This window comes from Triturus cristatus, chromosome 3_2 (assembly GCF_964204655.1).
Source record: "Triturus cristatus chromosome 3_2, aTriCri1.1, whole genome shotgun sequence".
In the NCBI taxonomy this organism is placed as follows: domain Eukaryota; kingdom Metazoa; phylum Chordata; class Amphibia; order Caudata; family Salamandridae; genus Triturus; species Triturus cristatus.
The window spans coordinates 546107236-546120169 of NC_140584.1; the positions used below are offsets into that span (position 1 = coordinate 546107236).

At 44.2% G+C, this 12934-nt stretch overlaps 1 protein-coding gene across 1 annotated transcript in view; it reads right to left on the reverse strand.

Annotated features, from left to right (window-relative positions):
* Window positions 1-12934, reverse strand: part of RCN1 (reticulocalbin 1) — a 223486-nt gene that overhangs the window by 14770 nt on the left and 195782 nt on the right. Inside the window, exon 5 of the mRNA XM_085648260.1 lies at window positions 6060-6259. Coding sequence (XP_085504386.1) covers window positions 6060-6259 — 200 coding nt within the window. The remainder of the gene's footprint in view (window positions 1-6059; window positions 6260-12934) is intronic.

Here is a 12934-nt window from a genome sequence, read left to right on the forward strand (position 1 = left end):
CCCTTTCGTGAACACCCGAGGGGCACTGGTAAGTTGAAAATGCTCGTGGCCTACCGTGAACCGTAGGTAACGCCGGTGGGCCGGCAGGACAGGGATGTGAAAATAAACGTCCTGCAAGTCTAACGCTACCATCCAGTCTTCCGGGTCGAGTGTAGACAAGACCTGAGCAAGCGTCAACATCTTGAACTTCTCCTTCTGGAGGAAGCGATTGATAAACCTGAGGTCCAAGATAGGACACAGGCCCTTGTCCTTCTAGGGAACTAGAAAGTAGTGGGAGTAACAACCACAACCTACTTCTGGGACAAGAACGAGCTTGATGGCTCCCTTGGCCAAGAAAGCCGTAACTTCCTGCTGGAGAAGGGCCAGATGATCCTCTGACATGCGGTGGTATCTCGTTGGCATGGCTGGAGGGGTAGTCTCGAAGGGGAGGGAGAAGCCCCTTCGAACTATTTGCCAAACCCACCTGTCTGAAGTGATGGTGCGCCAGTGGGGGAGGTGATGGCGGATCCTGCTGCCCACTGGCGTTTGAAGGGCCTGAAAGGTGGGACTAGGAGTGTTTGGAGGCTGCTGCAGAGGAGGGGGGGGGTGGACTGGCCTGCTCGCTGGCCCCCGGAACCACGATAGTTGTTCCCACGTCCCCGGCCGCGCAGAGGTTGGGTAACTTGCTGCGGCCTGTGGCTCTGGGCGGGACGTAGCAGGGCAACCCTCCGTAAGCACAAAAGGGAGCGAAGAGCAGACTGCGCAGGGCGAGTGGAGAGGCCCAAGGACTTGGCCGTAACCTGTGAGTCCTTAAAATGCTCTAGAGAATTGTCTGCTTTGTCACCAAAAAGGCGATGACCATCAAAGGGCATGTCCATCAATGTGTTCTGGACATCAGCTGAAAAGCCAGTGGAGCACATCCAGGCATAGCAACGATGCGCTACTGACGTGGAAATAGTTCTGCCCAGAGAGTTGGCGGTGTCCAGCCCACAACGTATTGTAAACTTTGCTGCATCCCTCCCGGCGGCAACAGCCTGGGAGAGCACTGCCCGGGCCTCCTCCAGACACTGAGGCAGCACCTGCGCCACCATATTCCACACCGAGTGGGAATAAAGGCCCAAGAGACATGCGGTGTTTATGGACCATAGTCCTAAGCTGGCGGAAGAGAACATTTTCTTACCAAGGTGGTCCAGCTTCTTGGATTCCCTTTCTGGTGGAGCGCAAGGGAAGGCACTTTTGGAAGTGGAGGCTTGGACTACCAAGCTCTCTGGGGTGGGGTGTTGGGAGAGGAAAGTGGGGGTCACCCGGGGCTGGGCGGTGGCATCGGGTAATCATCCTGTCCACCGGAGCCCCCGTGTTGGGCCTGGACCACGTGCCCAAAAGGATGTCGGTGAGGGCCTCATTAAACGGCAGCAGGGGCTCCGAAGAGCTCGCAGCCAGTTGAAGCACCTCTGTCAGGAGGTTAGTCCTGACTGCCACCATAGGAAGCTCAAGGTTAAGAGCCTCAGCTGCCCTATGCAACACCATTGCATACGACGCTCCCAACAGGTAAGGTGAAGTGTCAAGACCACTGGCATCCCCCAGTTCCTCTCTCCAGTCCTGGACAGAACCTGGCAGATCAGTTAAAGGGTCCCCTGACCCCTCCCAGTCCTCCTCCTCATCGTCTGGATGCCACTCAGGTTGAAAAGAGGCTCCAGGAGTGAACAGGGGCACAAAAACTCCACCCGACACCAGGTCCGGCTCCGTGTCCACTTCGAGATGGAGGCCTGTGTCGACACCGGCCAGGGGGCCGACCTGTGTTGATCGCGGTAGTGGTGTAGTCAGATAAGGCACCGGTGGAGGTGTAACAAGGTCAACCCGCGCCGATCTTGATCCAGGCCTGGATCCAAGGGGGGCCTGCGGTGCCGGGGCCGGAGCCGCCGGCAGCAAAGACCTAGGACCCCCAACTGAGTCCGCGGTGCCCAAAGGTGTGCCGGCGATGTCGGTCCGCCCAAAGATGGCATGCATTGCCTCGCAGAACATATGAAGCTGAGCGGGAGTCGCTCCGGGTCCCGGAAAGGGAGGGAAACTCAGAGTCGACTCTTCGGGCTCCGCTCGCAGAGCCGCGGGAGGGGAACCACCTGCGTGCCTCATGGGATCGACCAACCGACTGGGAGAAGTCAAAGAGCGACAATGCTTCTTCAACTTCTTCTTATGCTTCGACTTACACGACCGCGAGTGCGAAGACTTCGAAGATTTGGAACCGGAATGGTGATGGCTCCGTGACCGGTCCCTCGACTTCCCTCAAGACTGGGACCTCGAATGGTGCGGAGCCAACTGCCGGTGCTCAAGCAGCTTTCGGGACTGCTCCCGCGAAACCTTCGGCGTCATCGACCTGCAGTCCGAGCACAACTTGGGGCCGTGGTTGCGCTCCAGGCAAAAAAGACACACGCAGTGCGGATCCGTCACCGACATCATGCGATGACAGGAACCGCAGGCCTTGAAACCAGGATTCCCTCGTGCACCTTTGGAGTCGAAGACTCAAAAAAGAAGTCGACAAAAGTCAAGAAAAAGTTAGTCAAAAAATGACTGAGGTACTGCTCTTCCTGGACCTGCGCTGGCTGGCACGGAAAAAGAAAGAACTGACGTCAGGGCGCGAGGGCGGCATCTAAGTAGCTGCCGCGACGTCATCCAGGCGACCACGACGCCGATGACTGACGCGGAGCCAACTGACGCCACCTTCCGACGAGTAGAGGTACTGCTTACGAAAAAACTTTCTAGATTCAGTCTGACACCTGGGGGTAATTCTAAGGTAAGCTACTATAACGTGTTTCTTTCGGATAGATGAATACATCGAAAAGGTAGCTAGCTTTAAACAGAAACTAAATATGGAAAACACAAGGGTTCAGAAAGGGGCTTGGTTTGAGGAAATGATAGAAGAAGTTGTACAATGCCTTGAAGTAAAATTAAAAAGTAAAAATATTCGCCCAAATGATAAGCAAACAATGCAAGGAAGACAATAAAGTTGGTTTAATTGGGAATGTACGACTAAGAAAAGATTAATGAGAGAAGAAAGAAGGTTAAGAATAAAGTATGACCAGGGAAGACAGTTTAAACTGATTAAATTGAGATAAGAATATAAAACGTTAATTAGGAATCACAAGAGGGTTTTTTTTAAAGAGACATGTTGGGCTAATTTGCTGGAAACAATTGAAGCAAAAAACATACGTTAGTTCTGGAAATTGATACCGGAAGCATCTGGACAGACCCCAGAGGCTTTGAGCTATGTAGTGGAAGAATCAGCACGGGAAGAGTACCTTGGCGAACTGTATGGGACAAGTGTAGTGTCTGCTGGAAGCAATACTCAACACTGGGGAGGGGATGTGGAAGACTTAAAAACTCTCTTTACAGTAGAAAAGATAATAGACACTATACGAAACTTTACCCAACAACCTCCCGGCCATTATAATAAAAACACAGTTAAATTGGTGGGTGGAATTCCTATCCTATATGTTTTTGGCCATATTGGATTCTGGCCAAATGCCCAACAAGTGGAGGGGGGCAGTAATTAGACCAATCCATAAGAAGGGAGATAGGAAAGCCCCGAAGAATTACAGATTGATCAACCGGCTGGACATCGGGAAATAAAAGTCTTCGCTAAAATAATCCTGGGCAGCCTGAAGGATTGGATGGAACAGCGGTCGATCGTGCCAGTGGAACAAGGGGGTTTTAAGGAGAGACACTCTATGGTTGACCACTGTTTCGCCATATGGGTTGTGGCGCGGAAGTCTATGACGCAGCAAGGAAAGCTGTGCTGCTGCTTTGTAGACTTCTGTGCGGCATGTGATCTGGTTGACAGGAGATGCCTCTGGGAGACCCTAAGGAAACATGATATCCCAGAAGGGCTCCTGGCTGTAATCAAGAAGTTACATAGCCAGAACTGGGCCCAAGTCATTAAGGATACGATGGGGGCCCTGACAGCGAAAAAAACAATTAATAATGGTCTAAGGCAGACTGTGTATTGGCCCCCCTTCTCTCCGCCATTTTCTTGGCTGATTTGCCAACTATCTTGGCAGTGGATAGAAGTGCTAGCCCAAAAATGAATGGGAAACAACTTTCCTGCCTACTGTATGACGATGATTTAGAGATTCTCGGAAGTTAAATGCTTTTAGTGAATACTGTGCAACTAAGCAATTAGCTGTAAATATGGATAAAACCAAAAGTCTGTTTTGGAAAGAGAGACCAGAGGTTTAATTGATACCTGGGCCCAACCAAACTGGAAAATGTGAACGAGTATAAATATCTTGGTGTCTGGTTTGACGAGTCTCTAAAATGGGACACGCATTTGGAGGCACAGAAAGCTAAAGCTCTCACATTGGTGTATGGGCTGAAAAAGTTTAACAGCATCTATGGGGATATGTCCCACAGACCATTGTAGAAAGCGTATAATGCAATGATACCCACAAAATTACAACATGGAGACAAAGTTCTGTGCTTAAGTGGTAAAACCAGTTGGGATACTGAGGAAGAGAAAACCTCTAATGTCAATACCGGGCTCCACTATGATCCAGGCAATTAGATTGGAGCTGGGTATGACATCACGGAATGTACAGGTGCAAGTGACCCTTTTAAGATTTTGGAAGAGATTGGTTACAGGAGAAGACATGAAAGTGTCACAATGGTGTAAGAATGAATCCCAGCAAGTGACCTAAAATGGGCCAAAGAGGTCAGAAAGGAACTGTTCTCTGTCTGTGAAAATCTAAAAGTGAGAATTGATCAGCAGACTCTTCTATTAGAAGCTACAAAGGGTGAAGTTATAACATTAGGGAAGGAAGAATCTAGGTTGGAAGAGATGGGGTACCTGAGAAAGAAAGAATCTGTGAAATTTATGATGAACAGTTGGGAGAAAGAAATCTGGAACCCCTATCTGGACACACTACCCAACCAATGCCTCAGAGCTGAAGTTCTAAGATGGAGAATAGGCATTAATCATTGTGTATCGAATGGGAGAATAAAATCAGTAATGCTAAGACTTGATGGCAAATGCTCATGTAGGTTGGGCACAAAATGTTATAATTTACATATTATAATGGACTGTCAAAAATTTCTACCATTGCGGAAACTGTTTTTACGCCCCATCTTTTTAAAATATGGTGTCACTTTGCGTTCCCAAGCGATTGAACTTCTTTTTGATATGCCGAACCGTGATATAGCAATAGCTATTGCAAAGTATATGAAGGCGGTAAAAAGGTCTTTCTTGGAAAAAGAAATGGATGGTTCAAAGATAGGTTAGGAGTTAGGATGGTTATTGATCTTAATTTTTTACCTGATACTTATCTTTAGAAATACATTTTAGAATAGAATTTTATCGATTTTAGAATATTTTGTTTATTTATAAGTCTGTCTATGAATTATATATGAAGTGCTGTGTAAATTGAAAGGAAGTAGGCGGAAATCAGACTATTGCAATGGTGGTGTTGAAGATTTGTAATGTAATGAGTTTAAAATATTTATTTAGTGTGCCATATTTTTATGTTGTTTAAAGACCTATGGTCTAAATAATTATATTTCTGACTGACTGAGTGCTGTATAAATACATTACATAATGCCACCAAGATAAGCCTGACTGCTCTTTCCAAACTACCAGAGGGTTTAGTGCAGGTTTCTTTAAGGACTTTAATAGTTCACCCTGACAAGCATTGTGATTAGTATTTGAGGTGGGTCCTTAACCCCCACCACTAATGCTCCTATTTCTTAAAGTAATTAATAGCCATGGTGGTCCAGGGGTGTGAGCAATAAGCCTAATCCAACCAAGCCATACCATATATTGTACTTCATACTGTAAAAGGTCAAACATAGCTGCCAAGCAGGGCACAATATATAAAATTTTGCTCCATGAGCAGTTGTGACACATGGAAATCCGTATCTTTAGTAAGCCACACTTATCTTACAGTGAAAACGTTGTAAATCAATACTATCTAATTTTAAGCAAAGAAAATTGAAATGAAACCTTTAAAAAATAAATATACATTTTCTTGAAAAGCAAAACACATTAATAATCATAAAAACTTGGACATCAAGACATGCGATCTGTTCTTCACCTTGTCTTGGTCAGATTCATATACTAGATGCCTGGCTTCAGCTTGCGCATGATCATAGTCTTGAGGAAGAATCCAGTGCCGGATCTCATCTTTATCCATCTTTCCATCTTTATTTAGATCTCGGAAATCAGAAAACTGCTCACGTTCACTCGCTACCCAATCAGGTTCTGGGCCGCCTTCCTCATGGGCAAACATGTCCGCTGAGGAAAAGAGAGGGAAAGGGGAAAGTAGCCCACATTTGTCAATTGTATATATAACTGCAGGGGACGGGTCAGAACTTGGGTATCTTGCTGCTGTGTTTCTAGTGAACACACTGAAATGCCTTTGCAAAGCACCGTCATAATACTTTCAAGTGCATTGGGGAGAGTGAAGAGAAATGTCTTCATAAAAGTTTAATTTTCACTAATTTATTTAACATGCTATGCACAATTACAGAACAGTTATTAGATACACAGACGTGCATGACTTCTCATATACAAAAAAGACACCATAGTGTCACATACAACTGAAGTGATTGATTCAATATGATAAACAGTAATGTCTTTAATTTCTTGGATCAGTTTGCACTGTGTAACCACCTTTTACACGGAGTACATTCTATGGTCTTTGGAACATACTTATAAAGTGTGACATACATTGTAGCTTCTTGGAGCTATGCACTCTGCACATATACCTGATGAAGTAACTCATGCTGTATTTGTAATACAACAGTTAGGTTGCAAAACCGTTCTAATGTTTGGGCCTTTTATTTATTTATTTCTATTGCTTTGAATTTGTATATTTACTGATTGTTCGATTGATTCAATGTACACCAATTACTCTAACCGCTCACACATTTAGCCTCATAGAAATATTGTTGTTTTCAATAGTTATTGCCTAGGTTTCTTTAGAGATGATCGGGTTGCTCCTCTCTCTTTAACCTTTTTACTGAAGACGTACTTTAAGTGGCTGCCTGTGAAGTAACTGTTGCTGTCTTGACCCTTGCGATATGCAGTGCAGGAATACCATCTGGAGAGGGTATTCCATGAATGAATGATACTAAAGAGCACAGCAACATGCATTAGAGGACTCACAGGCCTGTGTGCAGTGATCAGGCCACCATAGCTCACAAGAAGCATACAGGAGGAACTGATGACCTCTTTGAGATCCAGCTTGAAATTTAAGGTTCTTTCCACATCTAAACTAGGGCTTAGAAGATTGCCTGCTTCAGGATTAAGGCTGGTAGTACCTTTAGTAAAATATAAACAAAATACCCATGGAATCACAAGTTTTAACTGAGCAGTTCCCTTATCTTTCTTTGTAAAGTAATACCAATGCAGAAAGAATATCTAGTTATATTAGCTCTCATCATAGATATTCAGTGTTCATTGTCTGCATTAGTTCCTTAATCTGTATGAAATAACATCCCTATCAATCCATAAAACACGATGGATTAATATTCTCCCAAACCCAAGAGACAAACTTGGCGTGTAGGTTCTCTGTTTTTTAAATCTGCCATTCAGTACTGCAAATTAGATGTCCAGTACGATGGTAGAGTGATGTGGCAAAAGTATTGCAGAAACCAATAAGTAGGAATAATGGCTGGGATGACAGGTACCTTTCAGGTAAAAAAAAAATAATGGCATTAGGTCTTTAATCCTCTTGAAGCAAAAGTATGGTGTGCGGTCACAAATGCTCTACATGGAATTGAATCACAGTGAAGAAGTCAATCGAACTAGAACACTTAGGAAGCAGAATTTTGAAATGGTAGCTCCTTCCAAAATGATATTTGTTATATATTATTCATTCAAGCATACCATCGATAACTTTGTTGCTGTTGCAGTTGACACTCTAAGTGCAACGGGTATGTCTAGACGTGGGCCCTGTGCTCACTATGGTACTGGAATCAAGCTAGACCTGACTGAGGAGTCCTTATCATGGTGAAACCAGTTATAGGTTGCTTGTATTCTGTTCAGGGAGGACCTGTCTTAGCAGTTCAGGCTGGACTGTTCACATGAGGAGCAGGGTCAAGGCTGATTTGTATATGACTGGGTCGAAACTGAGGAGGCATGGTGGGTGAAAAACCATCGATTGGGATGTTGCGCAAGCGATTGCCAGTGGCTGAGATTAATTCAAGCATTCCATCCATCACCTTGTTGCTGTTGACGCTCTAAGTGTAATGGGGATGTCCCGACGTGTGTCCGGTGCTCCCCGTGCCACTGGAATCAAGCTGTACCTGGCTGATGAGCACTTATCAGGGTGAACAAGGTCTCAGGTTGCTCTTATTCCCTTTTAAGGAAGGACCTAGCTTGGCATTTCGGGCTGGACTGTTTCCCTGAGGAGAAGGGTCAGGTATGTGGTCCGAGTGACTGCCAGTGGTTGAGATTAATTCAAGTACTCCATCCATCACCTTGTTGCTCTAGCAGTTGACACTCTTTCTATATTATGCTAGCTAACACCTTAGTAAGCTAAACGTACTGGAAAACAGCAAATAAACAGGCAACTCAAACAATACTTTAAAGCAATTATTTCTACTGGACATAAACGTAATTGGAATGAGGACGGGGGTTCAACTTCGATGAATAACCAGGATTACTCGTGACTGTAGTTCGAGTTTCTGTGTTTTAAAGGAAAGAAAACAAACTCGGGAATTATCTTTATTTTATGAATAATCTGAGTGAAGGAGGGTTTCATAAATTTAGAACGAAGGCTATTAATGATCTGAATTAAACTCTTCTTAGGAGATCGCAGCCTTGATTACAACAGGACAGGAAATCGTGGGTGCAAATTGTGCAGGGTGGCGTAATTAGCAGTTGCATAATTTAAACATTATTCTGGGGTTCACATCCCAGAATGAGTGATATGCAATTTATGCAAAATTTCACCTATTCAGCCGGTCCAGGAACAAACAGAGCAGGAGCAAACAGAGCCGACCATAATTTGAACCTGCAATTTGTAGCAGTTCGGACACAAGCGTTTGTGCCCATAATGGCGGCTTTGGGCCTAGTTGTGATCAGTACTATAATCAGTAGCAGTGGCCTCAAAGGGCTTATAATTTGGTGTATACACTGTTTTTTGTCTAAAACGGATTTATCCAAGAATGATCTCTTTAATTAAAATATTCTTAAATCAAGGTATGAAGATATTATAGTTATGAATAATGGAAGGGTGTCCAGTCAACACCTACTGGACTAAAATTCCAAATTGTATACAGAATAAGGTCAAATATACTGCCGATTATTTTGATCATTTGCAAGATGTGTTTAAATGGTATTCTTGTATTGCCCAACGTGCTGAAAGTGCTGAAGATGCATTTGTTGTTGCTTTTCTTCAGAGTCTGCTGAGCATGGTATAGGAACAACTCCACACCATCTGTACTGGGTGGCAGACCAAGGGTTTAGTTGAGCTTGTGTCTGTTAAGCACTGCTTAGCAGTGAAAGAAAGTAAAAAAGGAATCAAATGAATCTGGATTGATATATTTGTAAATGCACTCATTTCACAAGACTGTGAAAGGGAGGGGCAAGTTGGAATGAGCAGAGCAAGCGTGGGCATTGGGAGGGAGAGTGGGACAAAGCCAGCGATGTGGCCTGGGAGTGTCAGCCCCACCGGGTGGTTCCTCATGCTTCAGTTGTGGACAGTTGTATCACAGGAAATGCAATTGCTCTATAACCAGCTAGGCACCTCTCAGCTGAGCCCCTCTATCCGATGAACCTCTTGAGAATAGACAGTTTTGTAGAAATTGAATAGAGTGGTCTATTTCACAAGGGATCATGTTTATTCATAATTTGCCAACAAGCGCTCCGAATGAAGTTCTGTCTGTCTCATGTCAAACTACTGATGGTGCTGATGATTCTGAATGTAAAAATAATGCACTGAAATCTATTCCCGACTTACTTTACAAGTAAATGTTACCATGTGGTCTGAACCCGCAAATGCTGTTGCCAGCAGACCCTGAGCAGATTAAGGTAAATTCAATGAAGAAACTGCCCTGTACTCCCCAATACCCATTAAGTCCAGAAGGGAAATCAATGATAAGGCCTCTTATTAGTGCCTTTGTCAAGCGAGGGGTTCCAGTTCCAAAAAAGTGTGTGTAATACTCCTATTTTACCGATAATAAAGCCTGATAAAGACGCATACAGATTTGTGCAAGACCTGCAAGCTTATAATGCTGATGTGACACCTAGTTTTTTGTTGTTCCCAAATCCACATCCATACTGTCTTGAGTTCCTGCCACTGCTAAATGGCTTACAGCATTAGATCTGAGTTCACCCTTCTTTTATATCCTTATACCCCCAGTAATCTAGTGTCTTTATTAATTCTTATTCTCAGGGGCCCAGTTAACATGGTGTTGACAAACCAGGGGTTTACTGGGTTACCATCCATCTTCTCTCAAGCACTCAAGAAAGATCTGCACCTCCTTATCCACTGACCTCTGAGGGGGCATTCTAATGATACCCATTCCTTTTGATGACAAAGAACTTATGGGGTCATTATGATGCCGGTCACACTGGTTTCTATGGTCCTTTCAGAGGCAGTCGGACCACAGCGATCTCATTGGAATCGGTCGGTCCGACTGCCGGATTGCGATACATGCATTGTGTAATCTGACCGACTGCTGAGAGACCACCGACTTTGACAGCAGCCATAGGGCAGTGCAGGGATGTCCGACTGCTGTCCGAATTGCGATGTGGGTTTCTGACGACCCGACCGACTGCCTAGAATTGTCAGAAACTAAAGTTTTGTGGTGCATACTCACCCAATTCTGAATCTCCCCAGTAGTCTTCGCCGTGGATACCTTTGTCCTGGTCGCCCTATACCTGAGCAGCTATACCCCGATGTCTACGATCCTGTGGAGCCCGGAATCCAGGTAACTCTTTCTGTGGTATGTATCCCCATTGGCTGGACTGTGCACACTCTGCAACACTTCAGAAATGGGATACACGCAGCACAAGGCATATCCTCACATATGTCATGCATGTGTGTACAATTCGCATGTTTTCTGTGATTTTGTGTGCACTTGCAGCGACATTCGGGGATGTGTGCACCACCATAGATGAGACTGCAGTGGTTGCATCGTAATATGACGGGGAAACTTTCCCAGCCTCGGCGGTCGGAATCGAATCGTAGCCGCAGCAGTCGGACGGCTGGTCCGACCGGCATCGTAATGACCCCAAGTCTTGAAATGCATCTACATTGGCAGTTTCCCAATGAATGCAAAAATATACTGTCCCTCTGCCCATAGTAGTCAGTGACTGCTGTTTCTCTAATCAAAACATCAGAACACTTGCTATGCATCTCGCCGATACAGCTCATTGAATGGGCTGAGAAATTTTAAAAGGCAGTATCTATGAAGGCCACAGCAACAGTGATTAGTTTCTCCAGGGCCAATCTGATCCTTATCATTTTGAACTTACCTAAGGAGTCCTTTATTCCACCTGCCTATTAATGTCAATAACTGTGACTAGTCGAAAAGCCAATGCCAATGCCAACATGTGTTTCGTCGCCTCCGTGTATTTTACATGCGGCTTTTTCAAGGCTCAATCGGCTTCTATCAGTATTTATTATCGTGCAGTGATATTTCCGACCCGCACAGTTCTCCGGCATGGGTAATCTCTCACTAGGGGTGTTCACTGTCCTCGCTTAATCCAACATTCATGTAGTCAACATCTATTTTCTTCGTAATCCCTTCAGTGAACACCACTAGTGAGAGGTTACCCACGCCGGAGGACCGTGTGGGTCGGAAATATCACCGCACAATAATAAGTACTGATAGAAGCCGATTGAGCCTTGAAAAAGTCGCATGTAAAATACACGGAGGCGACGAAACACGTGTTGGTGATGGAGCGGGTAAAATGTTTTCTTTTTATATACCCAATCCATTTATATATGTTCGTATTAAAACGACTCATGATTAATCATAATAATTAATGAAGTGTGGATTTCAAAACTAATCAACCTTATTAACCAAGAGAATATACATGGGATTGCTTTGCATGGCCAAAATAATATGTGAACTAAGTCTGTATGCATATTAATAGAATAAACGTTGCTTATGTGATGTTATTGCTTAAATAAACAAGTACTAATGGCTTTGAACGTGGCATATGGCTAGATACATGCACACACATATGGGTATTAGCAAGGGAAATAACACTGTTTAACCATTTCAATGTATTAATGACGTTTTTGTGTTTCTTTGCTTAAGTTGACCATATGGGCCTGCTATAAAATGGCCGCCGACGGACTCAGACTTTATGAAGTAAAATCAATGAAGGGAATGGAGAAATGCGCCTGCGCAAACCTCAGCAGCTGCGACCTGCCGGTGAACTGTCATCGCTGTGCCCATCAAGGCTGTACCAGGCGAAGAGCCAACCCTTCTACATAAATTGTTGCAACCTAAACCATGAATTGCCACCGTTCCCATACATTCGATTTGGAACTTTTAGCCTGTGGGAACGACAACGAATGTTACCTGATGAACTGGGATGTACTTTGTCCGTCCAATGAAATGCTCTGAAAAAGACGATTGTAACTTTTTAAATGTAAATTTTAGTATAAATATTAGTAGACTAGAGAGGGTCGTAGCTGAACGCACTCCACCATATCCAGTATCCTGATGTTATGCTGACGGAGAGGACGGTGACGCTGCATGATAGAACAGAACTTTAACGATTTGACTGAGGACCAGATTCTGACTTAGAAAATGACAAATAGCCAGAATAGGTAAATATGACAAAAGATGAAATTTACTAAATAGGTCTAACTTGCATTTGATTTAGATAAAGAAAAGATTAATTGAATTCATGTGTGGTGTTGTTCTTTCATTGAAATGTATTATTGATTGATTTAGGGAATTAAGGGGTCATTAAACTAAATTCAACTAAATGATTCATCAG